Below are 27996 nucleotides of genomic sequence, written 5' to 3'. Positions count from 1 at the left end.
AGCTATATAGACTATTATTAAACTTGAGTGAGGCTTTGGAGTGGGACATTTGATCATATACTTAACTGTTGTACAGCCTCACCATTTTTGGACACTTATTATAATTTCGGCTATTTTTTTCTATTTTTTCTGCTGCCGTGCTTTGGATCTAAAAACAGAAGAAAAAATTCTTTGATTTTCAATATGCAAATATAAAAAAGTCCATATAATTGAAAGATACATATATATTTATATACCCCATATTATCAAAGCATCACTGATACAAATATTCTTCGAGGGCGTCAGAAGTGGCCCACACCCAGCTATGCTCAGGCCTTATTCTTGGTTATACACTTAGGAATCACTCCCCCAGGGCTGCTGACAGGAAGTGGGGGACCAAGTGCAATTCCAGGATGCAAGTCAGGTCAGATGTATACAAAGCAAGCACCTTAATCACTGTACTATTTCTCCCAGAAAGACATAATCTAAAAATTCTTTCCCACCTCTTTCTTCAAATTAATAAACACACCTAACTTTGGATATAATCCCTTTGTTCATATCCTTTTGTTTTTTGGTATAATCCTTTTCAGTTCAAGATAATTTTGTAATTGTATAAGCTTATTTCTCCCTAATTTTCAAGTCAAAGATTTTAATTTCCTTCTACTATGATAAAAGAAAAAATGGGGATCTGAGCAGGCAAATATCTAAACTGGATACCTCAATATCTAGATTTGTTTCAAAAATTCCCCAATTTTTTCCTCCCCAAATAACTCTGCTCTTAAAATGCATATAACTGGGATCTGTGGTGGTGGAGAATGGGCATTGGTGGAGGGATGGGTATTCGATCATTGTATAACTGAAACTCAAGCACAAAAATTTATAAGTCTACAACTGTACCTCATGGTGTTTCACTAATAAAAATTTTTAAAAAATAGTTATCAGGCTCTTGGAAGCAGCCAGTAAATTTCTGATGTCACACAATAGAGAACTACAACTAAAACTAAAAAAAAAAAAATGCATGTAACTCACCGCAAATATTAATCAGAAGGGCTCCAAGTACTAACCGCAGGTAAAGTAAAATCAACATACTTTCTGAAATAGGACAAATGACTAGAAACTTCTTCTGAGACAACAAGAAACAGAGAAATTTTTCCTCCGCGCTACTTAAAAGAAGGATGCTAGCTTTCTGCACCCACACGAAGCAAAATTCCCTCAGTACAGATCCTGAACCATCATCCGGCTGCTGATTTTCTCTGTCCCCATGACAATTAATTATTAATGCCGACTGTTTCCCAAGTCTTCCAAAGAAGAAACCCTTTCCCCTTTCCTCCCACTCGCTATCCCTGCACTCAAACACAATGCAAAAAAAAAAGTAAGTCCAACAAGATGCACCCAAAAATCAAAATAATAATAATAATAATAACAATGATAATAATAACAACCTAAGCTGCATCTAGCTAGGTAGGAGTGAGCGATCTCCCCCAAGCGGACAAGTCTCTACTCTTGGGGTGCACGCCACTAGGGGAGCACTGGGCCTCCAGCTGGCTCCGTTCCACATCACCGAACCCCCAACTTCTCGGGGCGTCTCTTCTTTCCTCTTTTCACCTCCCGCGGCCACCCCGTGCATACGCACCGCCACCCCGCCCCCCACTCCCCACCACTCGGGGGTCCGCGTCCCGGAGGAGTTACCCCCAGCAACTAGGTCCACGCCAAACGTTCGCTCTTTGGAGCGTCCACGCACCGTGGCTGAGTCCTACTACGACGACAACGACGACAACGACACCTGCCAGGGCTGCGCGCTCGCCCCCGCACCCCGCGCCAGGCAGCCCCCCCGGGGTAGGCTGGGTCCCCCTCCCACGCCCCCGCAGGTGCCGGGACACCCCACCCCACCCCGGAGCGCGCCCCCCCACCACGTTTCCGACGACGTCTGCAGCTGCGCCTCGCTTCCGTTTCTTCTCCCCCCAAGAAGTCCCCCCACTTCCCGGGGCTCACCTGGGCGCCGACGGGGTGCAAGGAGCGTCGGGGAGAAGGCGCCGCTGCAGAGTCCAAAATTAATGATGATGATGAGGATGAGGATGATGATGATGAGGTGGGGGTGAGGAGCAATTAATTGGGTATCGGGGGACTCCCCCGAAGCCACAGCACCGCCCGGGAAAACTGCGCCCTGCCCCAAGCCCGCGCGCGCGCGCCCCACTTCCAAACGCGGGCGACGCTCCCGGGACGCCCCACTCCCTCCCCGGGACGTCCCCTCCCCGGGACCCCTCCTGAAGCCCGGGAGGAGGAGGAGGGGCGGCGGCTTTGTGCAGCGCTGTCAACCCCCCCTACGACCACCCGGCTCCGTGCGCGCGCGCGCCCCGCACCTCGCAGCGCCGCTCCGGGCTGCGCGCGTCTCTCGGGAGCCGCGCGGCGCGCAGCAGCCCCGGCTCGGCCGCTGCAGCCGCCGCCGCCGCCGCCGCCGCTTCCGCCCCTGTCACGGCGTGACCGGCGCTGGGCGGAGCCGCCGCCGCCGCGCCCGGGCAGGACTCGGTCCCCGCCGCTGCCGCTGCCGCCGCCGCCGCCGCTGCTGCTGCTGCTGTCGCTCGCCCCGCCCCCGCCATTTCCGCCGCGGGGCGGGGTCTGGGCCGCCGGGAAAGGGGCGTGACTGGGGGGCGTGCTAAGCGGTGATTGGGCGTGGCCTGGGTGTGCCCGGCGGTGATTGGGCGTGGCTGGGGGCGTGGCGCGGGGCGGGGCGGGGAGGTGGCGAGGACACGTGGTCTGTGCCCCACGGACCGGGAAGCCTCGCGCCGGCGGAACCCCGGGCAGGTATCGGGCGCTGCACGAGGTGAGGCTGCAGAGATGGGGGGTGGCGAGAGGTGGAACCTTTGGCTCGGTGGCTGCCCGTGCTAGGATTCTGGAATGGCCAGCCTCACGCGCTCTGCGCTCTGTAAATAATGAGGGCGGGCGCCGACTGCCCTCTCGGTTGTGTCCCTGGTTTTTTTAAAGGACGCCAGAGCCTGGCGGTGGATTCGTTATTTTACTGAAAAGACTCCGTGCTTCCTACCCTACTTTCGACAAGTGCTGCTGCCAGCCCGGAGAAAGGGAAGTTGGGGCTAGGAGCATAATTCAAAGGGCTGGAGCTCTTGCTTGGCGTGTGAAAGCCCCAGGTTCTCTCTCCAGCATTGCTTAGTGACCACCGCCAGAAACGACCCCCCCCCCCCCAGACAAAGAGGGTAGCGCCTGAGCACCTAAAAACCTAGCCAAGAAGAGGAGCTCTTGCAGGAATAGTGGGTGATGATGCTTTGGGGTAGGGGTTTGGGAGCAGACTTGGAGGATGTAAGCTCCAGTGCTGTGAATAGTCACCATCTTGCTGCCTTGTGGTTCCTTGCATATGTATGGAGTTCCATGCACATTCTATGTGCAAAAAATCGCGTGCTTTTAAAATTTTAGGAAAGTTATTCTTCAGTTTGACAAAAAAAAGCTAAGATAAATCAGAAACTTTTTTTTTATCATCTTAAAATGGTGGAAGAAACCAGATTTGTGAGTCACCCAAAGAGAGGACTGACTCTTAGCACAATCCTACTTTTTTTTTTTTTTTTGTATTTTGGGGAGGAATTGTGAAAAAAATCATTCCTTCCTTGACCTGATTTTATAAAGAAAAGCTGTGGACTAAAATCATGGACTAAGAAGTGATCTCAGTTCTATTCGTGATGTGCTTCCACTGTCGATTTGTGTGAAAGGATCAAGTTGTGCAATTCCAGATTGTCCTAGATCTTTTATAAAACCCTGCTTCCCTCTTGCTTCAAGAAAAGAACAATTTTATACAGGCCGCAGCCCAAGTTCCAGAGTTTCCGGCTAAAGATGCAGATAGGAGAGTTGTGACTCATTTGCATTTGATACCCGATAAAATCAGATACTTTCTCCAGATTTCTTAGAAAACTCTGTGAGTCTTCTCTGAACAAAATCATGGATTTGCAGATACTGGCTGAGAAGTGAAATTGTTTTCCATCTTGAAGGAAAGTATCTTCTTAAGCCCTAAACACCAAACCCTACATTTGAGAGAAAGGACAGAACTTTTCCAACTTTTCTGCAATATTTCCCATTCTCTTGAATAAATCATTTAATTGGACTTATCAATCGTAGCATGTCCCTATTATCCAAACTAAAGGAGTTCTATGAATGATTCGAAGAGAAATGAGAATTTTGATGTCCTTACTTTGTCTTTAATTGAGCAGCATCAACATTGAAAAGATATACATCTCCTCCTATGGGGGGGGGAGGCAATTTTCTAGGTCACACCCAGCAATGACTCCTGACTCTGCACTCAGGAATTTCTCCTGGTGGTGCTCCGGGAACCATATGGGATGCCAGGGATTGAACCCAGTCGTCCGCGTGCAAGGCAAACACCCTACCGGCTGGGCTATCGCTCCAGCCCCATTTTATCTTGAGATAGGTTTGCAGAGTCTCTTGCCCCTGTGCCTGGCTGTCCTCACCAGGGCCCCTTGGAGGGGGGCGGGTTGAGTTTCCCTCCCCGCCCCGAGCAGAGCCCCAGCAGCTGAAGACCTCCAGAACTGGCCATAGCCATGCTGAGACCACTCTTCACATGTCTGGACAAGCCTCATGCATGAAAGAACTGGCAGAGGAACCCAGGCATGCAGGTCCCAGGGCTGAGATCTCCAAGCCTGCTCAGATCGGGACTGGGCCTTCCCCACCCAGATCCCCCATCTTCCAGTAGGTAGGCGTCACACCCACCAGCTGCCGCCGCCGCCAGGTGGTCCCATCAACGGCCAAGACCCAGAGACTATAAAACCCAGCTCCCGGAAGCTTATTATCTCGTTCTTACTTTGGAGAACCCAGCAGGCTACCGAAAGTATCCTGCCCGCACGGCAGAGCCTGGCAAACTTCCCATGTCGTACTTAATATGCCAAATACCAATATCAATGATGGATCTCATTCTCCTAACCCTGAAAGAGCACTGAATAATGCTCTTTTAAAATCTCAGGGCTAGGAAGGAGATGTTACTGGTGCCTGCTCGAGGCAATCGACAGACAACAGGATGATCGTGATCGTGATAGGTTTGCAGGTATGTGTACGCAACCCTTCTTTGTGAATTCAAGGAGTGAGTTTGCCAAGTCACAAAACAGGCAGTGGGCTTGGAGAGTTAGCTGTGTGGACTGAGCACAGAACTTTGCACGAGGGAAGTCCAGGTTTGGATCCCCAGCCCTGCCTCGAACAGCCCCGAATCCTACCCGGTGCAGTCCACAAACCAAACAGCAACAACAGTAAGAAAGAGTTTCAAAATAGGAACCTGGGGACCAGAGGTCGGATCTTGAACCCAAGCATCTGCTTATAATCTCCTGAAATCCCAGCAAAAGGAAAACAGGTAGGGTGTTTGCTTTGCATGCGGTTGACCCAGATTCGATTCTTCCACCCCTCTCAGAGAGCCCGGCAAGCTACCAAGAGTACCTCGCCCGCATGGCAAAGCCTGTGGCAAGCTCCCCATGAATTCAATATGCCAAACACAAAAACAAGTCTCATAATGGAGACATCACTGGTGCCCTCTCAAGCAAATCAATGAACAATGGGAGGACAGTGCAGTGCTACTTTCTTTTTTTTTTTTTTGGTCATCCCCAATGGTGCTCAGGGGAACCGCCCCTGGGGGTGCTCACGGGGTCTTATGCTGCTGGGGAAGGAACCAGGCTCCCTGCTTCCAGAGTACGTACTAGTTGTTTGGGCCATCTTCCCTGCCCTGCGCACAGTGTGTTTTTAAGTCATAAGGTACTAACAGAAGGAGGTCAAAAAAAGGAGACAAAAGCAATAAAGTGCAGAAATCCAGAAAACACGTGGACGCGAAGAACTATAGGCCAAATGAAGAAAGGGAAGTTTCCGGGTGGGAGAGATAGTACCAGGGATAAGGCATCTGCCTTGCCGTGTGGTAGACCCAGTTCTATCCTCAGGTAGACCCAGTTCTATCCTCAGCGACCCATAAGCTCCTCTGAGCACCAAGCACTCAGGGTGATCCCTGAGCTCCAAGCTAGAAGTGGCCCTTAAGCACTCTGGCTGTGGGCCACCTCCCAAAAGAGAAAGTTACATTTTAAACTAGCAATGCTTAAAGTCCATGAGCCATCCTGTTTGCAGGAGAGAACTCCAGAGGCCAAGAATGAGGAATACTGGGAGGAGGAAGGGCAGCATGTAATTTGCTAAATCTGGGGCTGGAGCAATAGCACAGCGGGTAGGGCGTTTGCCTTGCACGTGGCAGACCCGGGTTCGATTCCCAGCATCCCATATGGTCCCCTGAGCGCCGCCAGGGGTGATTCCTGAGTGCAGAGCCAGGAATAACCCCTGTGCATCGCTGGGTGTGACCCAAAAAGCAAAAAAAAAAAAAATTGCTCAATCTCCCAGCTCCCTCGCCCAGCCCCCTGAAACCAATTAATGGGCTCTCCCACACTTTGGTTTGATGTGGTTTGGTTTGGAGGCTACTCTCTAGTAGTGCTCAGGACTTACTCCTGACTCTGTGCTCAGGAAACACTCCTGATGGGACTCGGGTGATTTTTAGTGGTGCTGGGAATCCAACCTGCAATGACTGCTTGCAAGGCAAGTATATTTCCTGCTGTCCTGTCACGCTGGCCCCAAGCGATTTTTTTTTCCTTTTTTGCAGGGAGGCAGAGAGAAGGGGCAATTTCTCTGACCAGGACTCAGAATCAAATTTGAGCGTAGAACTCCTATGGGCAAAGCATGTACCTGGCCCTCCAAGCCATTCCCCAATGCCTGAAAGACTATTTGGAACACCATACAGCCACGGATAGTGGGCTTTTGTTTCATTCCCCAGAACTATTGCAGTGTCTTCAAATAACAACAATGAACATTTTCTTTTCAGGTCTTTGCAAAATTGGTTGTGAGGCAAAGGGTGACTGTAAAGCGATGGATGATGCAAGAACAGTCCATGATGTCAAAGAGTACCCCACCATAGACGTGCAGAAAGACCGAGTGCTGACTCTGGAAGAATGGCAAGAAAAGTGGGTGACGCGCAAAATCGGATTTCATCAAGAACAAGGACATCAGTAAGACAACTTCGCTCTATAACAGAAACTGTGTTTTGTTTTCTTTGGGGGCCACACTTGGCGATGCTCAGGGCTCACTTCTGGCTCTGCACTCAAGCATCACTTCTGGTGGAGGTTGAGGGTGCCGTGTGACACCTTTGGTCTGTAACAGAAATGCTCTATCAGAAACTAAGTGTTGTTTTCTCTGGGGGCCACACTCGGCATTGCTCAGGGCTTACTCCTGGCTGCACCAAGGCGTCACTCCTGGTAGTGGTCTGGGGACCATATGGGGGACCAAGAATCGAATTGAGGTCGGTTGTGGGCAAGGTAAATGCCCTACCCACTATTGCCCCAGCTCCTAGAAACTGACTTTGGAACTAGAACAGTAATCTAGCTTTAAGAGGAATGTTTTCAGTCCTGCCCCTTTTAGCCTCTCTGGCATCAGAGGGCAGGGATGGCACTCTCACCCCGCAGTGTCCTGCTTCCCTGGGAAGTCTCAGCAGTGGCTTCTTCCCATCTGTAGCTTCTTCAGCGCACGGAGTGTCTCCGTAAAACCCTTCGGGCACGTGTGTCTTGCTCATAAATTTCAAAGACCTGGCAAACATTCATGCCACATTTTTGTTCACCCCTCTTCACGGTGGGAATCGCCGTTCCGACTTTGCACCCCAATCACATGTTCCAACATGAAAGTGTTCTCTAAGAAGTGTAGGGGAGTGATCAGTAAGCAGAGAGATGCTCAGAGTGGAAAACTTCTTGATGTGACTATTCCAAGGGAACCAGCCGCCGGCAGCCGACCTCCACTCCCCAACCACCACCACACTCCAGGCCGCTTTCCAGACTGCACGGCCGCTTTGCGGCCTCACGACACATTATAAGACACTTCCTACCCATTTTCCACAATTACTGCACCATATCTGATGGGGTTCAGACAGTAGGCAACAAATCATAGAGAGAAATATATAAATATATGCCTCTCAGAGAGCCCGGCAAGCTGTTGAGAATATCCCAGTCTGCACGGGCAGAGCCTGGCAAGCTCCCCGTGGTGTATTCGATATGCCAAATGCAGTAGCAACAACAGGTCTCATTCCCCTGACCCTGAAAGAGCTTCCAATCATTGGAAAAGACGAGTAAGGAGAGGCTGCTAAAATCTCAGGGCTGGGAGGAATAGCAATGTTACTGGCTCTGTTCTAATAATTCAACGATCAACAGGATGACAGTGATTCAGTGACTATGACACAGTAATGTGACAGAGGTGTCCCATTCTGGCTTCCCCTGTTACTATCGTTACCACATTTGCACAGTGAGTGGTAGTTGAACTTCACCCCAGGACCTTTGCATGGTATCTCCGTCTTGTGATGATCTCAGAAGAGCCCCATCTCTCCACAGGGAATTCTCTAGAAAAACTAAACTTTGGGGGCAGAGTACAGGACAGAGGCATTTATCTGGACCCCAGCCAACCCTGATTTGAATCCCCTGCAAGCACTACCGGAGGTCACCCCTGAGCACAGATTTAGGAATAGCCCCTGACCACCACTAGGTCTGACCCCTTCCTCCCCTCCCTGCTCCCCACAAAGAACTAAACTTTTCAGAGCTACTTCTAAAACCTGGCCACTTGTTTGGAGATCTTATTGACAAAGTGAATGTTGTCATTGTGAGTGAACACACACATTCACACACACACACTCACACACAAGAAATTAATACAGTTCCAACATACCCACTGACTAAAAACAATCTGATTTTTATTTTTTGATTGTTGAGCGACACCAGACAGTGCTCACAACTTCCTCCTGGCTCTATGTGCAGGCTTCACTCATGGTGGCTCAGGGGACAGTTTGGGATGGTAGCGATCAAACCTGGCTTAACTACATGCAAGGCAAGCTCCTTACTTCTGTACTATCTCTCCACTCACACACACCCCTGGCCCAATAAAAACTAATTTCTAAATTCTAGTCACAGAGATAGCACAGGGAGTAGGGCGTTTGCCTTGCATGCAGCTGACCCGGCTTCGATTCCTGCATCCCTCTCAGAGAACCCAGCAAGTTACCAAGAGTATCCCGCCCGCACGGCAGAGCCTGGCAAGCTCCCTGTGGCATATTCAATATGCCAAAAACAGTAACAACAAGTCGCACAATAGAGACGTTACTGGTGCCCGCTCGAGCAAATCAGTGAACACTGGGAATACAGTGCTAATCACAGAGCCCAGGTTTAAGTTAGTTGAGATATTGGTTATGTGACTAAGACTAAGCATGTTACTTAACCTTCCAGTTTCTCTGTGTGTACCCGAAGATTGTGATTAATACTTATTTCATAAATTTGTCAGAATACTATGCTAGAGAATCTATGAGGAAAAAGAGTACTTGGCATCAGAAAATTGTTGTCCTGTCTGCTGTGCTAATTAAAAGAACAACTTTCTTGGGGCTGGAGCGATAGTACAGCGGGTAAGGTGTTTGCCTTGCACGCAGCCAACCCGGGTTCAATTCCCAGCATCCCATATGGTCCCCCGAGCACCACCAGGAGTAATTCCTGAGTGCAAAAACCAGGAGTAACCCTTGTACCTCACCGGGTGTGACCCAAAAAGCAAAAAAAGAAAAAAAAAGAAAAGAATAACATTCTTTTTTTCTCCCCAGGTTATTAAAGAAGCATCTGGATACTTTTCTTAAAGGAGAGACTGGACTGAGAGTATTTTTTCCTCTTTGTGGGAAAGCAGTGGAAATGAAATGGTAGGAGCAGATGAACACTCAGTTCATATGCCTTCTTGTCTTTGATGATCAATAATTTGGGTGAATATTTAACTAGATGAAAGTTTTAAAATTCTGTTATCTGGAAATGTTTTTAAAAAAAAAAAACGGGCTGGAGAGATAGCACAGCAGGTAGGGCGTTTGCCTTGCCCATGGCCGACCTGGGTTCGATTCCCAGCATCCCATATGGTCCCCTGAGCACCGCCAGGAGTGATTCCTGAGTGAAGAGCCAGGAGTAACCCCTGTGCATTGCCAGGAGTGACCCAAAAAGCAAAATGGAAAAAAAAAAAAAAACAAGAGATGGTGTTTGGGTTTTGGGATTTTTGTGGGGAGCAGGGGGTTGTTTATGGGTAGTGCTCAGGGATCACTCCTGGTGATGCCCAAGGGACTATATGGGGTGTTGGGGACCCAACCAGGGTCAGCTGCATGCAAGGTAAATGCCCTACCTGCTCTGGCCCTAGTAAAGGCCAGCGGGTAGGGCGTTCGCCTTACAAGCGGCCAACATGGCCGACCCGAGTTCGATTCCTCCACCCCTCTCGGAGAGCCCGGCAAGCTACCGAGAGTATTCGATATGCCAGACACAGTAACAACAAAGTCTCCAATGGAGACGTTACTGGCCCTAGTATTTGTTTTTAAAGTAATCATTTATTACTGGGGACAGTCTCCCCAAATTCTATGACAGCACAACAGATGTGTAATGGAGTCCTTATATACCAGATTTCTTTGGTGGGGGAAATGTTTGGGTTTGGGGGCCATACCCAGCAAAGGGTTGGGGTAAGATATGTGCAATTATAGTAGCTTCGTTTTAGAATTTTGTTTTCTTACTACAAATGATTTTGAACCCAGATATTCCACTATCACATTTAAATGGCTATTTCATCACAGTTTTTAAAAAGTTATAATTTAAATTTAAATTTTCTTATAATTTATAATTTTTCTAAATTTTTTATCAATATTTGTCATTTCCACATTCAAGTTCTATTTATACACTGTTGTTGTTGTTTGTTTTGAATTTTTGGGGGGAATGGGCATGCCAAACTGTGCTCAGGGATTTCTTCATGTGTGTGTTCAGGGATCGCTCCTGGCAGTGCTCAGGAGATTGTATGTAGTGCCAGGGATCAAACCCGGGTTGGCCACATGCAAGGGAAGTGCCCTACTCACTGTACTATCTCTCCACCCCCAGTAATCGCACATAAATTACCTGATTAAAATACTTTGCATTTTTTTATCCACCTGTTTCTGGGCCACGTGCAGAGGTGCTGTGAGGTACTTCCGACTCTGCTGGTAATGTGGCTCTAACGGTGCCCACAGGGACAGTGCAGTGCCAGGGATTAAACCAAGGGTCTCCCGCATGCAAAACCACCAGCCCTTGGGGCCAGAGCAACAGTACAGCGGGTAGGGCATTGGCCTTGCACATGACCAACCCAGGTTTGATTCCCAGCATCCCATATGGTCCCCTGAGCACTGCCAGGGGTAATTCCTGAGTGCAGAGCCAAGAGTAACCTCTGAACATCGCCAGGTGTGACCCCCAAAAAAAAAACAAAAAACAAAAAAAAAACCACTATCCCTTTGTGCCATATCTGAAATCTGCAAAGCTGAACAGAGAAATCCTAAGTCATTTTGCATATGGTATTAAGGGGCTCATTGGGAGTAAACTATAAGAAAATTATAGAAATGCGTTCTATAGTTTCTAGAGCCAGAGGTGCTGGCAAGGCACTGTTTATAGCTGTGATTATCTACATGTAAATTAAGGAGTGGGATGACTACCACAGCTCAGTGGTAAAGTGCCCAAGTGAGTTCATCTGACACTGTAAAACTAAAGCAAACTTAGTCCTAGGTCTCCGTGGCCAATGTGGCTAGTGGCAGCTTTGTGGCAGGTATGTCTAGTCCCAGGAAGTTTCAGAGCTGATGGAGGGAAACTCAGAAGCACTTCTCATGCTTTATGTGCTTTTACATTTGAAACGTTTGTGATTGCATCCATTTGTAGTTAGCTGGCAGATTGAGGTATCATTTTCTAAGGTTTTTATATTTCCCGCCCCACCGCAAAGGTCACAGAGATCGGTTTTCTAGAAGCGCACAGAAGGTGAAGTTTGAAAACATAGAGATCCAGTGCCTGTACATGCCAAGAAGCTCTGTGAAGTTGAATCATGGAAATCCCCTAAAGTGAAGGGAGATGCATGTTCGTTGGGACATATTCGATTGCTGAGTCGGAAATGAAAATTCAGATGTTAAGTTTGAAGAGAGAGCTCGGTGGCCTGGAGCACCTATGAGGCAGGCAGAAAGCCTGGCTTCAGTCCCCAGCATCACATGTTATCCTGACACCTACCCCACCCCCCCATCTGCCACCAAGGACCTTCAGGAGCAACCCTTGAGCACTGCTTAAATTTTTTTTAATAAATTCTTTTAAAATTTTTTTTAATTAAACATAAAAAAAAAATTTGCCCGAAAGTTTAATTTTTTTTAAGTCAAAAAAAAAAAAAAACGGAGCTGGAGCGATAGCACAGCAGATAGGGCATTTGCCTTGCACGCGGCCGACCCGGGTTCGTTTCCCAGCATCCCATATGGTCTCCTGAGCACCGCCAGGAGTAATTTCTGAATGCATGAGCCAGGAATAACTCCTGTGCATTGCCAGGTCTGACCCAAAAAGAAAAAAATATATATACATAGAAGTGTGAATATCTGTTCTTGTGCAGGTTTGCAGACCGAGGACACTACGTAGTTGGGGTGGAAATCAGTGAACTTGCAATACAGGAGTTTTTTACAGAACAAAATATTTCTTACTCGGAAGAGCCCGTTGGGGAAATTCCTGGAGCTAAAGTATTTAAGGTTTGTTGGGTTGGGGGTAAATCACTATTTTCATTCCTACACAAAAGCCCCGCACGGCTAAGCCTGGCAAGCTCCCCGTGACGTATCCAATATGCCAGACACAGTAACAAGTCTCACAATGGAGACATTACTGATGCCCGCTCGAGTAAATCGATGAACAATGGGAGGACAGTGCTTCCTCTGTGGCAGAAGATCTGTCTGCAGTGCCACATTTGCACTGGAGATGTTTAACTCCAGCCCCTGCCCAGGAAGCCTCTGGCCCAGAGCCTGGCACAGCCTCCTGTCGACAGGATGGCCAGGGAAGAAATGTTGGTTAGTGGGTGAGAGAGAGAAGGGGACAGAAGGAGAGGGATAATACAGTGACGGGCATTTGGTCTGGCATGCGGCAGGAGTGGTCCCCGGGCACAGAGCCAGGACTCATCCCTGAGCACCGCTGGGTATGACCGAAAGGATAAAGAGAGAAAAGGGAGCAGGTTGTTCTAAGTCAGGACCGTGCTCAAGCTTACACAATAAAAAAATCTAATAAGCTCTGAAGCCAACACGAGCTGGCTGGTCTGTGGGGTCACCCTCTCCCTCTGATTTTCAGGAAACCCACCGAGGAGAAGAAATGCATGTAATGGGGTTGGAGCATAGTCCAGCGGGGGAGGGCGTTTGCCTTGCACGCGGCTGACCTAAGTTTGATCCCTGGCATCCCACATGGTTCCCCCAGCACCACCAGGAGTAATTCCTGAGTTGGGAGCCAGGAATAACCTCTGAGCATGGGTGTGACTTAAAAAGAAAAAAAGAATCCACATAAGGGGTGACTAATGCTCACTAACTCAAGGCTGCCTGTTTAATTGCACGTCGTGTCTCTACAGCCTCTGTTTTGCTTTTGTAGCCTCTGTTATTCCCCGTCTGTGTCTCCTGAAAGTAATGGGATGTTTTTCTCTTGGCTTTGCCTGGCAGAGTTCTTCAGGGAACATTTCGCTGTACTGCTGCAACCTTTTTGATCTGCCCAGGTAGGACAGAACGCCCTGCTGAGCGTGTCTCTGAGCGTGTCTCGGCCTGAAAGGGCTTTGGGGGAGGGGAGGGCAACCGTTCACGGCAGCAACCCCACAAGGCGCTGCGTTTCAATGTCTGTTGTGCAGTGATTTTCTTTCCAACCTACCAAGGCTGCACCTTGGTCCTTGGAAAGCTTCCAGACGGGGCAGGTGAAGGAAGGGGGGCGGGGGAAAGAGAGAGAGTATGTGTGTGTGTGTGTGTGTGTGTGTGTGTGTTCAAACCTTCCAGAGTAGGCAGGTGAAGTGGGGTGTGGGGTGTATGTGTGTGTGTGTGTGTGTGTGTGTGTGTGTGTGTGTGTAAACCTTCCAGACTAGGCAGATCAAGGAAGGGGAGTGGTGTGTGTGTGTGTGTGTGTGTGTGTGTGTGTGTGTAAACCTTCCAGACTAGGCAGGTGAAGGAAGGGGGAGTGGTGTGTGTCCGTGTGTCCGTGTGTCCGTGTCTGTCCTTCATCAGTCCGTCTGTCTGCGCATTTCTGTGCGCACACGCCTTTTGCTCGTTCCACCCACCTTGGTAAAAGAATTTCTCAGGACAGGGGTAGGTGAGCTATCCAGGTGGGGCAGGTGAAGGAAGGGGGGAGGGGCGAAGGAGGAGGGGGCATGTGGGGTGTGTGTCTGTGTGTGGCGTGTGTCTGCGCACACATGTTCCTCTTTTCCCACCGCCTTGGTAAAGGAAGCTATTTCTTGGCACTGGACAGCTGAGCTTTCTCCTCCGTAAGACCGCGAGACCTGTCAAGGGCCGGGAGTGCAGCGTCCCAAGCTCGCGTTCGTTCTTCTTCTGTGCTGTCAAGTCTCGGCAGAAGGCGGCTGACCCTTGCGACTGCGAGCCTCCTCCCTCCACCTCTGCACTGCTGCGGACTCACAGACGCGCACCACCCCCCCCCCCCCCCCGCCCCCCAGCCCTTGAAGGCCGGTGAAGGACCAGCCTGTGCCCGGAAAAGACGGCGCTTCTTGATAAAGGCTTGCTTTTATTCTTACACTCACTGTTGCGTTTCCTCCCATTTTTTTTCTCTCCCCAGAGCCCCCGTGGGCAAGTTTGACCGGATCTGGGATAGAGGAGCCTTGGTCGCCATCAATCCTGGAGATCGGAAGCGGTTTGTCATTTGGTTTCTTCCATGATGGTCTTCCCTCCCACCCCCACGCCCCTGAACCATCTTTTTTTGTTGTTGTTGTACACCATCATTTATTACTTTCAATATTCCGACACCAATACCACCACCATTATTTCGGATTGCCCCACCACCACCCAAACCTGTCCCAAAGGCAGATCCTAAATAATTTATTTTGTATTACTATAGCACAGTAGGTAGGACATTTGCCTTGCACGTGGCCGACTGGGCTGACCAGGGTTCGATTCCTCCGCCCCTCTCGGAGAGCCTGGCAAGCTACTGAGAGTATCTCGCCCGCACAGCAAAGCCTGGCAAGCTACCCCTGACGGATTCAATATGCCAAACACAGTAACAAGTCTCACAATTGGAGAGTTTACTGGGCCGGCTCGAGATAAGTGTGTGAAGGTTGTATCCCACCCCGGAGACATTAAGCCCTTGTATTCTTGGTACATCTAGTGGGGTAGAGTAGGAGATATCGCACAGCTGCATCCACTCCAGGAATTCTTAAATTTTGTTTTATTTGTTTATTTAGTTTTTTAGCTTTTTGGGTCACGCCCAGCAATGCACAGGGGTTCCTCCTGACTCTACACTCAGGAATCACTCCTGGCAATATGGGATACTGGGAATCGAACCCAGATCGGCTGCGTGCAAGGCAAACGCCTTACCTGCGATGCTCAGGGGTTCCTCCTGGCTCTGCACTCAGGAATTACCCCTGGCGGTGCTCAGGGGACCATATGGGATGCTGGGAATCAAATCCGGGTCGGCTGCGTGCAAGGCAAATGCCCTACCTGCTGTGCTATTGCTACAACCCCAAATTCTAAAATTTTATATAGAGTGATATATAGCTGGAGTTAATTTTTAACTGGATGGTGACTTTGGGGTCTGGAGGTATCTCTGAAGCTTGTTGTTCTCTTCCAAGATTTATTTGTGGTTCTCAGCGTCATGGTCATTAATGAGCTTATATGATGCCCAGAGGCACTTTGTGGGCGTGACTGCCAGGCTCCCGGAAGAACAGGGAGATGGGGGAAGGTTGCCCATTCCTGACTCTGTGAGAGCCTGGAGATTTCCCCGAACCTTCCTTTAATTTAAATTGTGTTTTTTGTTTTGGGGACCACACCCAGCGATGCTCAGAGCTTACTCCCGACTCTACATTAAGGGGTCCTTCCTGGTGGGCTCGTGTTGCCATATGGGGTGCAAAGCAGGCGCCCGTCCTATTGTACTATTCCCCCAAATCACCTTGAGTGCTGTTCTCTTTTGGCTCGACGTATGCTAAGTTTGAAAACTCTTACTGTATTCAGAGCTCAAAAATGAAGTAGCATCAGGAGTAAAATGAATAAGATGTGACTGACCCCTTGGTACTTTGCAACTCAGATAGTACCACGTACTGACTTGGATGTAACACGGAAAATTGAAGTACTTACCTCTGAAGGCAGACCAGATATGTGCCAAAAATAAAAGCTTAGAATGCACATTAGTGAAATAAAGTGTTCATTTATTGACTAGAGAGAGAGAGAGAGAGACGGGGCGTGCAGTGGGCCACGTCATGCTGTGCCTGCAGAAAACCTCCCCTGAGTCATCTCTGAGCACAGAGCCAGGAGTCAGCTCTGAGCACTGCTGGGTAGGGCTCAAAACCCAGGCAGTGGGGGTCCAAGTGGGAGTTGAGACACTTAGGAGGCCTGCGGTCTTGGCTCCAGAATGACCACAGCTCAGATAGGCCCGCCTGTGGCCACAGCCGGCCCCCACCCCAGCCTGCCCTCTGATAGGCCACCGGAGAGACTCATCATCACCCTGAACCAGCCATCAAGATGCACTGACCCTGCTCACCTTGGCACCTGCACTCAGAGTTGTTGTTTTTAATTTTTTTAATGAATCACCGTGAGATACAGTTACAGACTCACAAACTTTCGTGATTACATTTCAGTCATACAATGATTGAGTACCCCTCCCTCCACCAGTATACATTCTCTACCACCAATGTTCCCAGTATCCCATCCCCTCACCCCATCATCCCCCCCACCCCCCGCCCCACCTCTGTGGCAGGCAAATTCCCTTTTACTCTCTCTCTCCTTTTGGGTGTTAAGGTTTGCAATACAGGTATTAAGTGGCTATCGTGTTTGGTCTATAGTCTACTTTCAGCACGCATCACACATCCCGAGCAAGCCCTCCAAGCATCATTCACTTAGTGGTCCCTTCTCTGTCCCAGCTGCCTTTTCCCCCAGCATATGAGGCCGGCTTCCAAGCCATGGAGCCATCCTCCTGGCCCTTATCTCTACTATCCTTGGGTGTGAGGCTCCCACAATATTGCACTCAGAGTTTAGACTGAGCTGAATTCTGACTTCTAACTCTCCAGTTCTGCCTGTCCATTCGCTCTTTCCAGCTAAACTGGGGAAAGACAATGTTCTTCCCTAAGACCCTGTGCAGATCCTAGTCCCCTAGAACTGTTTCTCCCCCACTTTGGTGCCAGATATGAGACCCAGAGGCTCACGCGTGTACTGCAGATGCTCTCCAGGGAGCCACAGCCCCAACCCCCTCCAGGTACTCAGTCACCTGCATCCTCCCAGGCACCACAGCTGATCTCTGGGCAGAACTCACACAGCGTCTCTGGGCGGAGCTCACATAGTGTTTCTGGCACCTCCACCACAAATGCCAGTCCCCCATCCAGGACATTTATATCCGAGGCCACCGTGCCGTGGGAGACCCCAGCAGGCTAGAAGGAACCTCTCTGGGGTCTTCCAGTGCTGGGACTCGGGACACCTTGTTTTATGTTTGTTTGTTTATTTAAGAAGTTTTATTAAATCATCGTGAGATGCAGTTACAGACTTGCGTGATTGCATTTCAAACAGTGCCTAATGCTCGAGCATCCATCCCTCCACCAGTGCACATTTTCCATCACCATTGTTCTCAGTATCCCACCTGCTACCCCACCCCATCCCCACTCCCTACCTCTGTGGCAGGCACATTCCCTCCTACTTTCTCACTCTCTCATTTTGGGTATTATAATTTGCAATACAGATATTAAGAGGTCATCATGTTTGGTCCTTGGTCTACTTTCAGCATACATCTCCCATCCCGGGCGATCCCTCCAACCATCATTTACTTAGTGGTTCCTTCTCCATCCCACCCACCTTTTCCCCCAGCACACAAGGCCAGCTTTCTAACCATGATGTAATCCTCCTGGCCCTTATCTCAGCTGTCCTTAGGTGTTAGTCTCATAAGTCACTGTCACTGTCACTGTCCTCCCATTGTTCATCAATTTGCTCAAGTGGGCTCAGTAACATTGTGAGACTTATTGTTACTGTGCTTGGCATATAGAATACATCACGGGTAGCTTGCCAGGCTTTGCCATGCGGGTGAGATATTCTCAGTAGCTTGCCAGGCTCTCCACGAGGGGCAGAGGAATCGAACTCGAGTCATCCAGGTTGGCCGCATGCAAGGCAAATGCCCTACCCACTCTGCTATCTCTCCAGCCCAGTCTCATAGTATGCTACTTTATATTCCACAAATGAGTGCAGTCATTCTATGTCTGTCCCTCTCTTTCTGACTCATTTCATTTAGCATGATATTCTCTATGTTCATCCACTTACTTGCAAATGGCTGTCCCCTGGTCCCTCTAGGGGTTGGGTGGGGAGTGTAACCCTCGCCTCCCCTGCTCCTTGCAGCTACGCGGATTTAATGCTGTCCCTCACGGGAAAGGGGTTCCAGTACCTCTTGGCTGTTCTTTCCTACGACCCAACCAAACACGGAGGTAAGGAGATGCTCTGCGCTTCCAGTGGCCACAACTCCTGTTGCAGTTCTCTGGCATGAAGAGTGTTATTTTCTCCCGGGAGGGGAGAGTCGGCCACCCGCCTGCCTCGCCCCCACCCATTGGCATGATTTTGTTGTGCCTAAAGCAAGTGTGTCTGTGCTGTTGGTGTCTGCCTGGGGAAGCGGCTCTGAGTCTTGGCTTCTCTCAGAGTCAGAGCTTATGGGGACCACAACCGAGGGGTGCGGGGGGTGGAGCCGGAGTCCCTGCACTCTGCCTTGCTCCCCTGGAAAAACTACCCTTCACCCGTGCACCTCTCTCCCCCAGGCCCACCGTTTTACGTTCCAGATTCCGAAGTCCGGAAATTGTTTGGTAAGTCGTGGACGTGTGCTTCAACTTTTTATTTTATTTTATATTTTTTAAATGTAGGGGTACGGCTGCTTGGGCTGGAGCGATAGCGCAGCAGGTAGGACGTTAGCCTTGCACGCAGCTGACCCGGGTTTGATTCCTCCATCCCTCTCAGAGAGCCTGGTAAGCTACCGAGAGTATTCCACCCACACGGCAGAGCCTGGCAAGCTCTCCATGGCATATTCGATATGCCAAACACAAGTAACAACAAGTCTCCCAATGGAGACGCAACTGGTGCCCGCTCGAGCAAATCCATGAACAACGGGAGGACAGTGCTACAGACAGTGCTGCAATACTGCTGCTTACTCAGCCACTGATTAAGCTGACTGAAGCTGGCATGTAACTGTAGTTTAGGTGATGTAGTTCTAAGAGTATCAACTTGAGTGGTGTTGGTATACAGAAGTCACTGCACCAACACCAATGCACCCAAGACTTTTTGTCGTGTCCTCCTGTCACTTCTAACCCTCTGTCTCTCACCTACCCCCATCCCTTCCCCCAAGTTCCTAGGACCTCAGTTCTGTAGTCAAAGTCCAAGTGTTTGTTAGCATTAGGTACTGTCTGTCTGCCCCCTTACTTTATGAGAAACCATTTTGTTGACATTAATTTTATTCTTTAAAACAAAGGACTGGGCATTGAAGTGATCGCACAGAGAGTAGGGCGTTTGCTTTGCCCACGACCGACCCGGGTTCAATTCCCAGCGTCACATATATGGTCCCCTGAGCACTCCCAGGAGTAGTCCTGAGTGCAGAGCCAGGAGTAACCCCTGTGCATCGCCAGGTGTGACCCAAAAAGCAAAAAAAAAAAAACAAAAAAAAATTAAATAAAACAAAGGACTGGGCCCAGAGAGATAGCACAGTGGGGAGGGCATTTTGCAGCTGACCCAGCAGATCCATCTCCGGCATCCCACGTGGTCCCCCAAGTACCACTAGGAGTAATTCCTGAGTGCAGAGCCAGGAGTAACCCCTGAGCACTGCCAGGTGTAGCCCCAAAACAAAAAATCCCTTAGTGTGTTTTTAGAAAAGCCACTGGTTGCATTTAAAATTTTTAAAATTCGGGGGGTATGGTGCCGCCAGCAGGTCAGTCTGTACTTGTGAGGCAAGTGCATCAGCAGCCTGATGACACCTTCAGACTTCTAGACACCCCAGAATTGCTGCTGTGCCTTTAGCCAGACCCCAAAAACTTGGGGCAAAGTTTACCACAAAGTAAATGGCCAAAAGTTAGGTATGTGGAAGACACACCCACAAACCACCTCTGGCTCAGCTATAGAATTAGAGGCATGGCCTCTCTGGTTTCTAATAAAACTGCTTAACGGCCCAGAGACTAAGAAACAAATCTCGAAACCCAATGGCTTTTGGCAGAAATGGGTCCGGACCTGCAGTAGGTTACTGTCGCCAGGCCACCCCAAGGAGGAAAGGGTGTTGTCCCTCCGCCTGCTCCCCCTAGGCGTTTCGGTGGCCGCCATCCTCCAGAGGCCACTGGACAGTCAGATTTGGGCCCACAGTGACAAGACACGCGGGGCGTCACGGGATGGGGGTGGAGCCAGCCCTTTCCTCCCCGTCCCAACAAGACCCCAAGTTGCCGCCCACGAACGGCCTTTCTGGCTCCTGATCAAGCTGCTTAACGACCATGAACCCAGAGACTCGGGAACAAATCTCAGAACCCAGCAGGTTTTGACAGAAATCCCTCCAGATTTAAGTTTTAAAATTTCAGAATTTCAAAATTGCACAGCCACTACTGCAGCCACGCAACATTATATGTTACTCTTAACCAACAGTAGAAAACAAATTGTCTACTGTTGCCTTTTCAGCAGATCTGAGTGTGGGGGTAAAATCCCAAATAATAATGGTGGGTCTGGTGTCAAAATATTGAATGTGATCAAAGTAGAGAGAGAGTAATGTGGAAATCATCTGCCCCACAGGCAGGGGGAGGGTGTGGGATGGGGGTATACTGGGATTTTTGGTGGTGGAGAATGGGCACTGGTGAAGGGATGGGTGTTTCATTGTATGAACGAGACTTAAACCAAAAAGCCTTGTAACTGCTCTCATGGTGATTCAATAAATAAAATTATAAAAAATGGGGGAAAAAAGTAAGGTGGAATTCATGCCCAGTTCAATCAGCTAATAAGTGGCTGAATAACTCGCAGTACTCCTACATAAAAAAATAAAATGTAATAACATTTTAAACATTGTATTTGAGATGCTGTGGTTTACAGTAATGCCATGGTAGGGTTCCCCTTAATCTGGTGCCTTTGCCTCTTGTTTCAGGTTCAGTCTGTAGCATTCACTCTCTGGAGACAGTCGATGCCTTGGAGGACAGACATAAGAGCTGGGGGATCGACTCCCTCGTGGAGCAGTTATATTTACTGACGCGGAAGTGAGCACGCGCCTGCAGGTGGACTTGGCTTCTCTCACGATGCCCTCAGCTCTGCCGGAACCACCCCCACGCACGGCTGGCCAAGGCTCAAAAATCATATAAATAGTTTCCACTGCTTGTTTAAAACAGAAATTAAAGAGGGTGACCCAGGAGTTAGTACAGGAGGTAAGGTACTTGCCTTGCATGTCGCTAAGCCTGGTTCCATCTCTATCACCCTGTCTGGTCCCCTGAACACATCCAGGAGTCACTTCTGAGCACAGAGCCATGAATAGCCTTTGGGCACTGCCAGGTATGGCCCCAAACCCCAATAAAGTAATAAAAACAGAAGCTGTCTTTAATATTTCCGGCTGACTTTCTATTACTTCTTACTAATATACTTTATTTCTTGTAAAATATTATACAAAAGTGCCGCCAAAAAAAAAAAACCATCAGTTATCACTTCGCGTCATTATCAGGCCCTGGGAAACCAAACCACTTCAAGCAAAACAACCGAAAAGAAGCCGGGTCCTCAGGTCACTGTCACTGTCCTCCTGTTGTTCATGGATTTGCTCGAGCGGGCCCAGTAATGTCTCCATCATGAGACTTGTTGTTACTGTGTTTGGCATATCGAGTACGTCACGGGTAGCTTGCCAGGCTCTGCCGTGCAGGGGAGATACTCTCGGTAGCTTGCCGGGCTCTCCGAGAGGGGTGGAGGAATCGAACCTGGCTTAGCCAGGCTGGCTGCACGCAAGGCAAACACCCTACCACTGTGCTATCGCTCCAGCCCTCAGGTAGCATCGTTTAAATCACACCAGCCTGAATTCTTCTCACCAACCCTGTAACAAAACAACGGGGACAGAAGCCACTGAAATGACCCGTTCACTGCCGTGGCTTTGCCCATGTGCAGCGTGGATTCGCTCGTGGGGAATATCCACATCCTGGTTGCTCATGTGCAGCTTCCCTGAATCAGCGAAATACATGAATAGAGCTGCAGTTCCCATCATCCTCCCTGCCCACTGCTGTGTTCGCTCCTCGCTAAGCAGTGACACGCCCTCTGCGTGGGTGACGCTGCTCATGGGTGACGTCGTTCTTCTCCGTGTCTTGCCCCCTTACTGCCCCTTACCACTGAGCATATGTAACTGTCACTGCACTCAGTCTGGATCCTTCCGGACTCCATGTCTCTCCCAGACAGGACTCCGAGCCCTCTCCCCAGACCCTTAGCCCTTAGCCCTGGCCTGCTCTCTCTGTCCTCTGCAGTGACAGTCCCCTTCGCCCTGCTCTGCCATGGTGGTGCACAGTACCGGCCACAAGTTCTAGCCCTCAAACCCTTTGATCCCTGACAAGCCCCTTCTAGGTGCAAGCAGAGAAAGATGGACGTGTCCTTCCAGGACCTTCTAAAGGGGGATTAAAGGGAAGCAGAGGGAGTTTACGAAAACTCAAGGGAAGGAAAGACTTGGTACAGGAAACTGACGTTAGCGTTAGATGTTTGGCATTTCTCATTCATCGAAATGTCTCGCATTCATCAAGGCGTAACAATGACACTCTGTATTTCAGAAACACATTGGCTCCAGACGAAAGCAAAATGCTTAGGGAACTGGAGAGATAGCAAAGCAGGTAGGGCATTTGCCTTGCACACGGCTGACCCGGGTTCGATTCCAGCATCCCATATGGTCCCCCGAGCACTGCCAGGAGTAATTCCTGAGTGCAGAGCCAGGAGGAACCCCTGTGGATCGCTGGGTGTGACCCAAAAAGCACACACACACAAAAAAAAAATGCTTAGCTTTCCAGGGCTGGGGACATAGTCCCATGGGAGATCAGGGTTCAATCCCTACCACCAAAAAAAATGTTGTAATGCCTGATGGCACTTTGCTTAAATATCACTGTCACTGTCCTCCTGTTGTTCATCGATTTGCTCAAGTGGGCCCAGTAACATTGTGAAACTTGTTACTGTGTTTGGCATATCCAGTACATCACCGAGAGCTTGCCAGGCTTTGCCATGCGGGCGAGATATTCTCAGTAGCTTGCCGGGCTCTTTGAGAGGGGTGGAGGAATCGAACCCGGGTCAGCCAGGTTGGCTGCGTGCAAGGCTAACGCCCTATCTGCTGTGCTATTGCTTCAGCCCTGCTTAAATATCAGAATTGCCAAACACGAGGTGTAACCTTTGCATTTGCTGCCTCCGAGTGACAGCCTGTTAAATAATAAGCTCATTCATTCACCCTTCTTTGGTCTTGGTTTGGGGGCCACACTCTGCAGTGCTCAGGACTCACTCCTGGCAGAGTGTGGAGTGCCAGGGATCTAACATGAGTCAGCTATATGCACGGTAAGCTCTGCCCGCTGTGTAGCTCACTAGTCCCACTCACTCTTCTAAAACAGCTCGTGGTAGGCAAAGAGGAGAGACAGAGGGGAAGGTGCTCGCCTTACACTCGATCGAGCCATGTTTGATCCCCAGCACTGCCAGGAGCAAGGTGATCTCCAAGTAGACAGCCGGAAGTGAGCTCTGAGGGGGGCTGGAGCAATAGCACAGCAGGTAGGACGTTTGCCTTGCACGCAGTCGACCTGGGTTTGATTCCCAGCACCCCATATGATTCCCCGAGCACCGCCTGGAGTAATTCCTGAGTGCAGAGCCAGGAGTAATGCATCGCTGGGTGTGACCCAAAAAGAAAAACAAGAAGTAAGCTCTGAGCACCGCTGGGTGTGATCCCAGGCCCCCCACCCCTAATAAACAGTTGGGGCTTGGCAGGTGGCTCAGCAATGGAGTGTGTGCTGTGCATCTGTGCATTACAAGCCCCCTGACCCCGCCACAAGAGGCTACTGTTGACCCGGACCAGACACAGGCCGTGTGCTAGGGCGTTGGAGCTGGACCCAGACCATGGACAGGCATACTCTGGGACTATGGACCTGGTGTGTGTACTGGCCGTATGCTGGGACTCTGGAACTGCACCATGGGCCGGCTGTACACTGGGCTGAGGGCTGTGGTACTGAGCAAAAAAAAAGATGTGGTTCCAGGGGCTGGAGCAATAGCACAGCGGGTAGGGTGTTTGCCTTGCACGCGGCCAATCCGGGTTTGATTCCCAGCATCCCATATGGTCCCCCGAGCACCGCCAGGGGTAATTCCTGAGTGCAGAGCCAGGAGTTACCCCTGTGCATTGCTGAGTGTGACCCAAAAAAGAAAAAAAAAAGAAAAGAAAGATGTGGTTCCTCTCTTCAGAGACTGATCTCTTTAGAGGCAGGGGAAGAGGGAGGTGAAGGGAAAACGATTTAGATGGCCTGAAAGGGGAACTTGGACTTTGTCTAGGTAATGTAGAAAAAATGAAGAGAGTCTGGAACCAGCCTCAGATTCCTTGGGAGTCAGGGCTGTGGGCACACGTGGCTGTAAGCAGGGGGACGTTGATCAGCCATGAGACTCACGCCTGCCTTAGGTGGCTGTGCTCTGTGGAGTGGAGGCATTTCCTGCTGGTCAAACATCGCAACAGTCTAGTCCCCAAGTTTGAATATGCCAGAGTCCTGACAGTCCTGGAACTTTCTAGAATCACCCAGAGCTGTAGTCCGACTAGGAAGCCAGAATGTAACGACATTCTTTTCAAAGTTAAATTTAAGTATTGTAGTTGTGATATTTTATTACAAAGCATACACATTTTTGGTTTGGATGTACACAGTTACCTCTCCATCACTGTAGCCCCCACATCATCTGCCCCCTCCATATCACTTCCAGTCCCCCCATTATTACCCCCAGTCACTCACCCTGCACCTTGCATGGCATTCCCAGTTTGGTAATCCAAGGCCAAGGGGCCAAGGATCTGTCTTCATTTCAATATTGTCTATTTTCTTGGCTTTTTTTCTCTAAATAAAAGGGACTCACGTGAGGTCATTCCATATTTGGCCTTCTCCTTCTGACTTATTTTGTTTAGCATGAGGCCCCCCGGTCCCATCCATGTTATAGAGAATAGCATGATTTCACCTTTGGTCATGGCTGTATAGTATTCCATTGGGTGTAAGCACCACAAATTCTTCATCCATTTGTCTGTCATTGGACATTTGGATTGTTTCCATATCTTGGCTGTTGTATTAAGCCCTGCAATGAATGTGAGCTTTTTTTTAATGAATCACCGTGAGATACAGTTACAGCCTTACAAACTTCCATGCTTATGTTTCAGTCATACAATGATCAGTCATACAATGATCGAGTACCCATCCCTCCACCAGTGCCCGTTCTCCACCACCAATGTTCCCAGTATCCCTCCCACCAACCCCATCCCACCTCACCCCCGCTTCTGTGGCAGGCACATTCCCTTCTACTCTCTCTCTCCTTGTGGGTGTTATGGTTTGCAATATAGGTACTAAGTGGCCATCATATTTGGCCCATAGTCTACTTTCAGCACTCATCTCCCATCCTGAGCGAGCCCTCCAAGCATCATTTACTTAATGGTTCCTTCTCTATCCCAGCTGCTTTTCCCCCAGCATGTGAGGCTGGTTTCCAAGCTGTGGAGCAATCCTCCTGACCCTTATCACTATTATCCTTGGACATTAGTCTCCCATTATGTTACTTTATATTCCGCAAATGAGTGCAGTCATCCTATGTCTGTCCCTCTCTCTCTCTTTCTCTCTCTCTCTCTGACTCATTTCATTTAGCATGATACTCTCCATATCAATCCACTTATATGCAAATTTCATGATTTCATCTTTTTTAACAGTTGCATAGTATTCCTTTGTGTAGATGTAACAAGGTTTCTTTTCTTTAACCAGTCATCTGTTCTCTGGCGCATGGGTTTTTTCCAGATTCTGGCTATTATAAATAGTGCTGCAATAAACATACAATAAACATACAAAATGCAGATGTCATTTCTACTGTATTTTTTTGCATCTCTGGGATATATTCCCAGAAATGGTATTGCTGGGTCAAATGGGAGCTCAGTTTCTAGTTTTTTGAGAAATGTCCATATTGGAAAACATCTTTTCAAAGGAAATGTTTTCATATTTCTGGCACAGATGCCTAAAAGGAGAATCGATGGATCATGCAGAAGTTATATTCTTATTTTTTAAAAAAATATCTGTACTTTCCCCCAGAGAAGCCCAACCAAGGAAGCATTCCCTCCAACAGTGAACAAAGACTGAGTCTCGCTACATACCCAATATTGGTTATTTCCAGTATTTTGAGCTTTGTTGATGGGATTACATGGCAATAATCCCATCAACGGCCAAGACCCAGAGACATCTTATTATCTCATTCCTACTTTGGACAAACTGGCAGGCTACCAAATGTAACCTGCCCACACGTCAGAGTCTGGCAAACTCCCCGTGGCGTACCCAGTATGCCAAATACCAGTAACAATGATGGGTCTCATTCTCCTAACCCTGAAAGATCCTTGAATATGGCACTTTTTAAAAAAAATCTCAGGGCTAGGACAAAGGAGACGTTACTGGGGCCTGCTCGAGGCAATCTACGAATAACAGGATGGTCGTGATCGTGATCGTGAGCTTTGTTTGTTTGGGGGTCACACCTGGTGATACTCAGGTCTTACTCCTGACTTTACAATCAGGAATCACTCCTGGCAGTGCTTGGGAGACCATATGGGATGCCAGGGATCAAACCTGCGTTGGCCAAGTGCAAGGCAAGCACCCTACCCACTATACTATTGCTGCAGCCCGTTTCCAGTCTTTTGTACACCATTCTTACTGAGTGAGATAATATTTCATCTCTCTGATTCGCGTTTCCCTCCTAATAAGTGACCGTGTCCATCTTTTCATTTGTCTAGAGGACATTTTTCTAGAGGAAGTTCTGGCAGTCTTTGTTTCCCTTCTCGGTGCAGTGCTGCAGATTGTCCCGCGGGGGCAGCAAAGGATCAAGAAGGCAGGATGATCCTCCACTGGCCCAAGATGCGCAGGACAAGCGGGAACTTACAGGGGCCGAAGGGAAGCTCCACCAGGCCACAGCACTGGCTCCTCTGCAGCCGTTTGACACAATGTTAGAGCAGAGAGAGGTTAGAGGCATCAGTGAAATGGGTCTGGAAAGTACCGGGCCATGGACCAAGGCTCAGTCTGGTCTAGATCTGTGTAGCCCATGTGTCCTGTAGCCTCTGATGACTGTCCAGGGCTAGCTGGGACTGGCATGTGCTGAGAGTGAAAATCTCCAGCACCTCCCTTTCTCTCAGAAGGGAAACAGCGCTCAAGTGGCCAAGCACATATCTTGCATGTTCCAGGCCCCGAGTGCAATTCTCAGCTCCAGATGGCCTTCCCCAAGTATCAATATCACTGTCACCCCGTTGTTCATCGGTTTGCTCAAGCGAGCACCAGTAATGTCTCCATTCATCCCTGTCACATGCTAGTGTAGCCTGATGGCATATTGAGGGCTCTTTCACGGTCAGGGGAATGAGGACCATCATTACTGTTACTGTTACATCATTGTTACATTTTTACCAGGAGGGCCCTTGGAGGAGGGTGGGTTGAGTTTCTCTCTCTGCCCAATTATAGCCCCAGCAGCTGAAGACTTCTGGGACCCAGCCACAGCCATGCTGAGACCACTCTCCACACACTTGGACAAGCCTCACACATGAAGGAACTGGCTGAGCAACCCAGGTGTGCGGGATCCAGGGCTGAGATCTCCAAACCCGCTCGGTTTGGGACTGGGCCTCCTCCACCCCAGCTATGGCACCTGTAAAATATATATATATGTATATATGTGTGTGTATCTATATATACATATGTATATATGTATAGGGTTGGAGCAATAGCACAGCGGGTAGGGTGTTTGCCTTGCGTGCAGCCAGCCCGGCCGAGCCGGGTTTGATT

General features: G+C 49.3%; 2 protein-coding genes across 4 annotated transcripts in view; one reads left to right on the top strand and one right to left on the bottom strand.

The window, feature by feature from the left end:
• KDM1B (lysine demethylase 1B) overlaps window positions 1-2481 on the bottom strand; it is a 49852-nt gene extending 47371 nt beyond the window's left edge. Inside the window, exon 1 of the mRNA XM_056132290.1 lies at window positions 2340-2481. The gene's annotated coding sequence lies outside the window, so the exon portion shown is untranslated. The remainder of the gene's footprint in view (window positions 1-2339) is intronic.
• Window positions 2482-2743: 262 nt separating this feature from the next.
• On the top strand, window positions 2744-21573 carry TPMT (thiopurine S-methyltransferase). 3 transcript variants are annotated; one of them, XM_056132414.1, is made up of 9 exons: window positions 2744-2800; window positions 6833-7016; window positions 9626-9718; window positions 12430-12562; window positions 13508-13560; window positions 14619-14693; window positions 18368-18453; window positions 18778-18822; window positions 21123-21573. In XM_056132414.1, exons 2-9 carry the CDS (start codon window positions 6877-6879, stop codon window positions 21233-21235), a joined length of 738 nt encoding a protein of 245 aa, XP_055988389.1. In that variant the 5' UTR covers window positions 2744-2800; window positions 6833-6876; the 3' UTR covers window positions 21236-21573. The 3 variants fall into 3 exon arrangements, with proteins under 3 accessions (XP_055988389.1, XP_055988391.1, XP_055988390.1); XM_056132416.1 differs by lacking the exon at window positions 2744-2800 and adding an exon at window positions 4990-5038; XM_056132415.1 differs by lacking the exon at window positions 2744-2800 and adding an exon at window positions 5274-5338.
• The last annotated feature ends 6423 nt before the right edge of the window (window positions 21574-27996 follow it).

This window comes from Sorex fumeus, unplaced genomic scaffold, assembly GCF_029834395.1.
Source record: "Sorex fumeus unplaced genomic scaffold, SorFum_2.1 ptg000094l, whole genome shotgun sequence".
NCBI classification, from domain to species: domain Eukaryota; kingdom Metazoa; phylum Chordata; class Mammalia; order Eulipotyphla; family Soricidae; genus Sorex; species Sorex fumeus.
This window is presented reverse-complemented; position numbering and strand designations above follow the sequence as displayed.

What these genes read in the sequence shown, in the direction of transcription:
- TPMT (XM_056132414.1), top strand. Translation starts at nt 6,877, where the DNA reads ATGGATGATGCAAGAACAGTCCATGATGTCAAAGAGTACCCCACCATA. An exon ending in AACCTTTTTGATCTGCCCAG is followed by an intron (nt 13,561 to 14,618) that starts GTAGGACAGAAC and finishes TTCTCTCCCCAG; the next exon opens with AGCCCCCGTGGGCAAGTTTG. An exon ending in CGAAGTCCGGAAATTGTTTG is followed by an intron (nt 18,823 to 21,122) that starts GTAAGTCGTGGA and finishes CTCTTGTTTCAG; the next exon opens with GTTCAGTCTGTAGCATTCAC.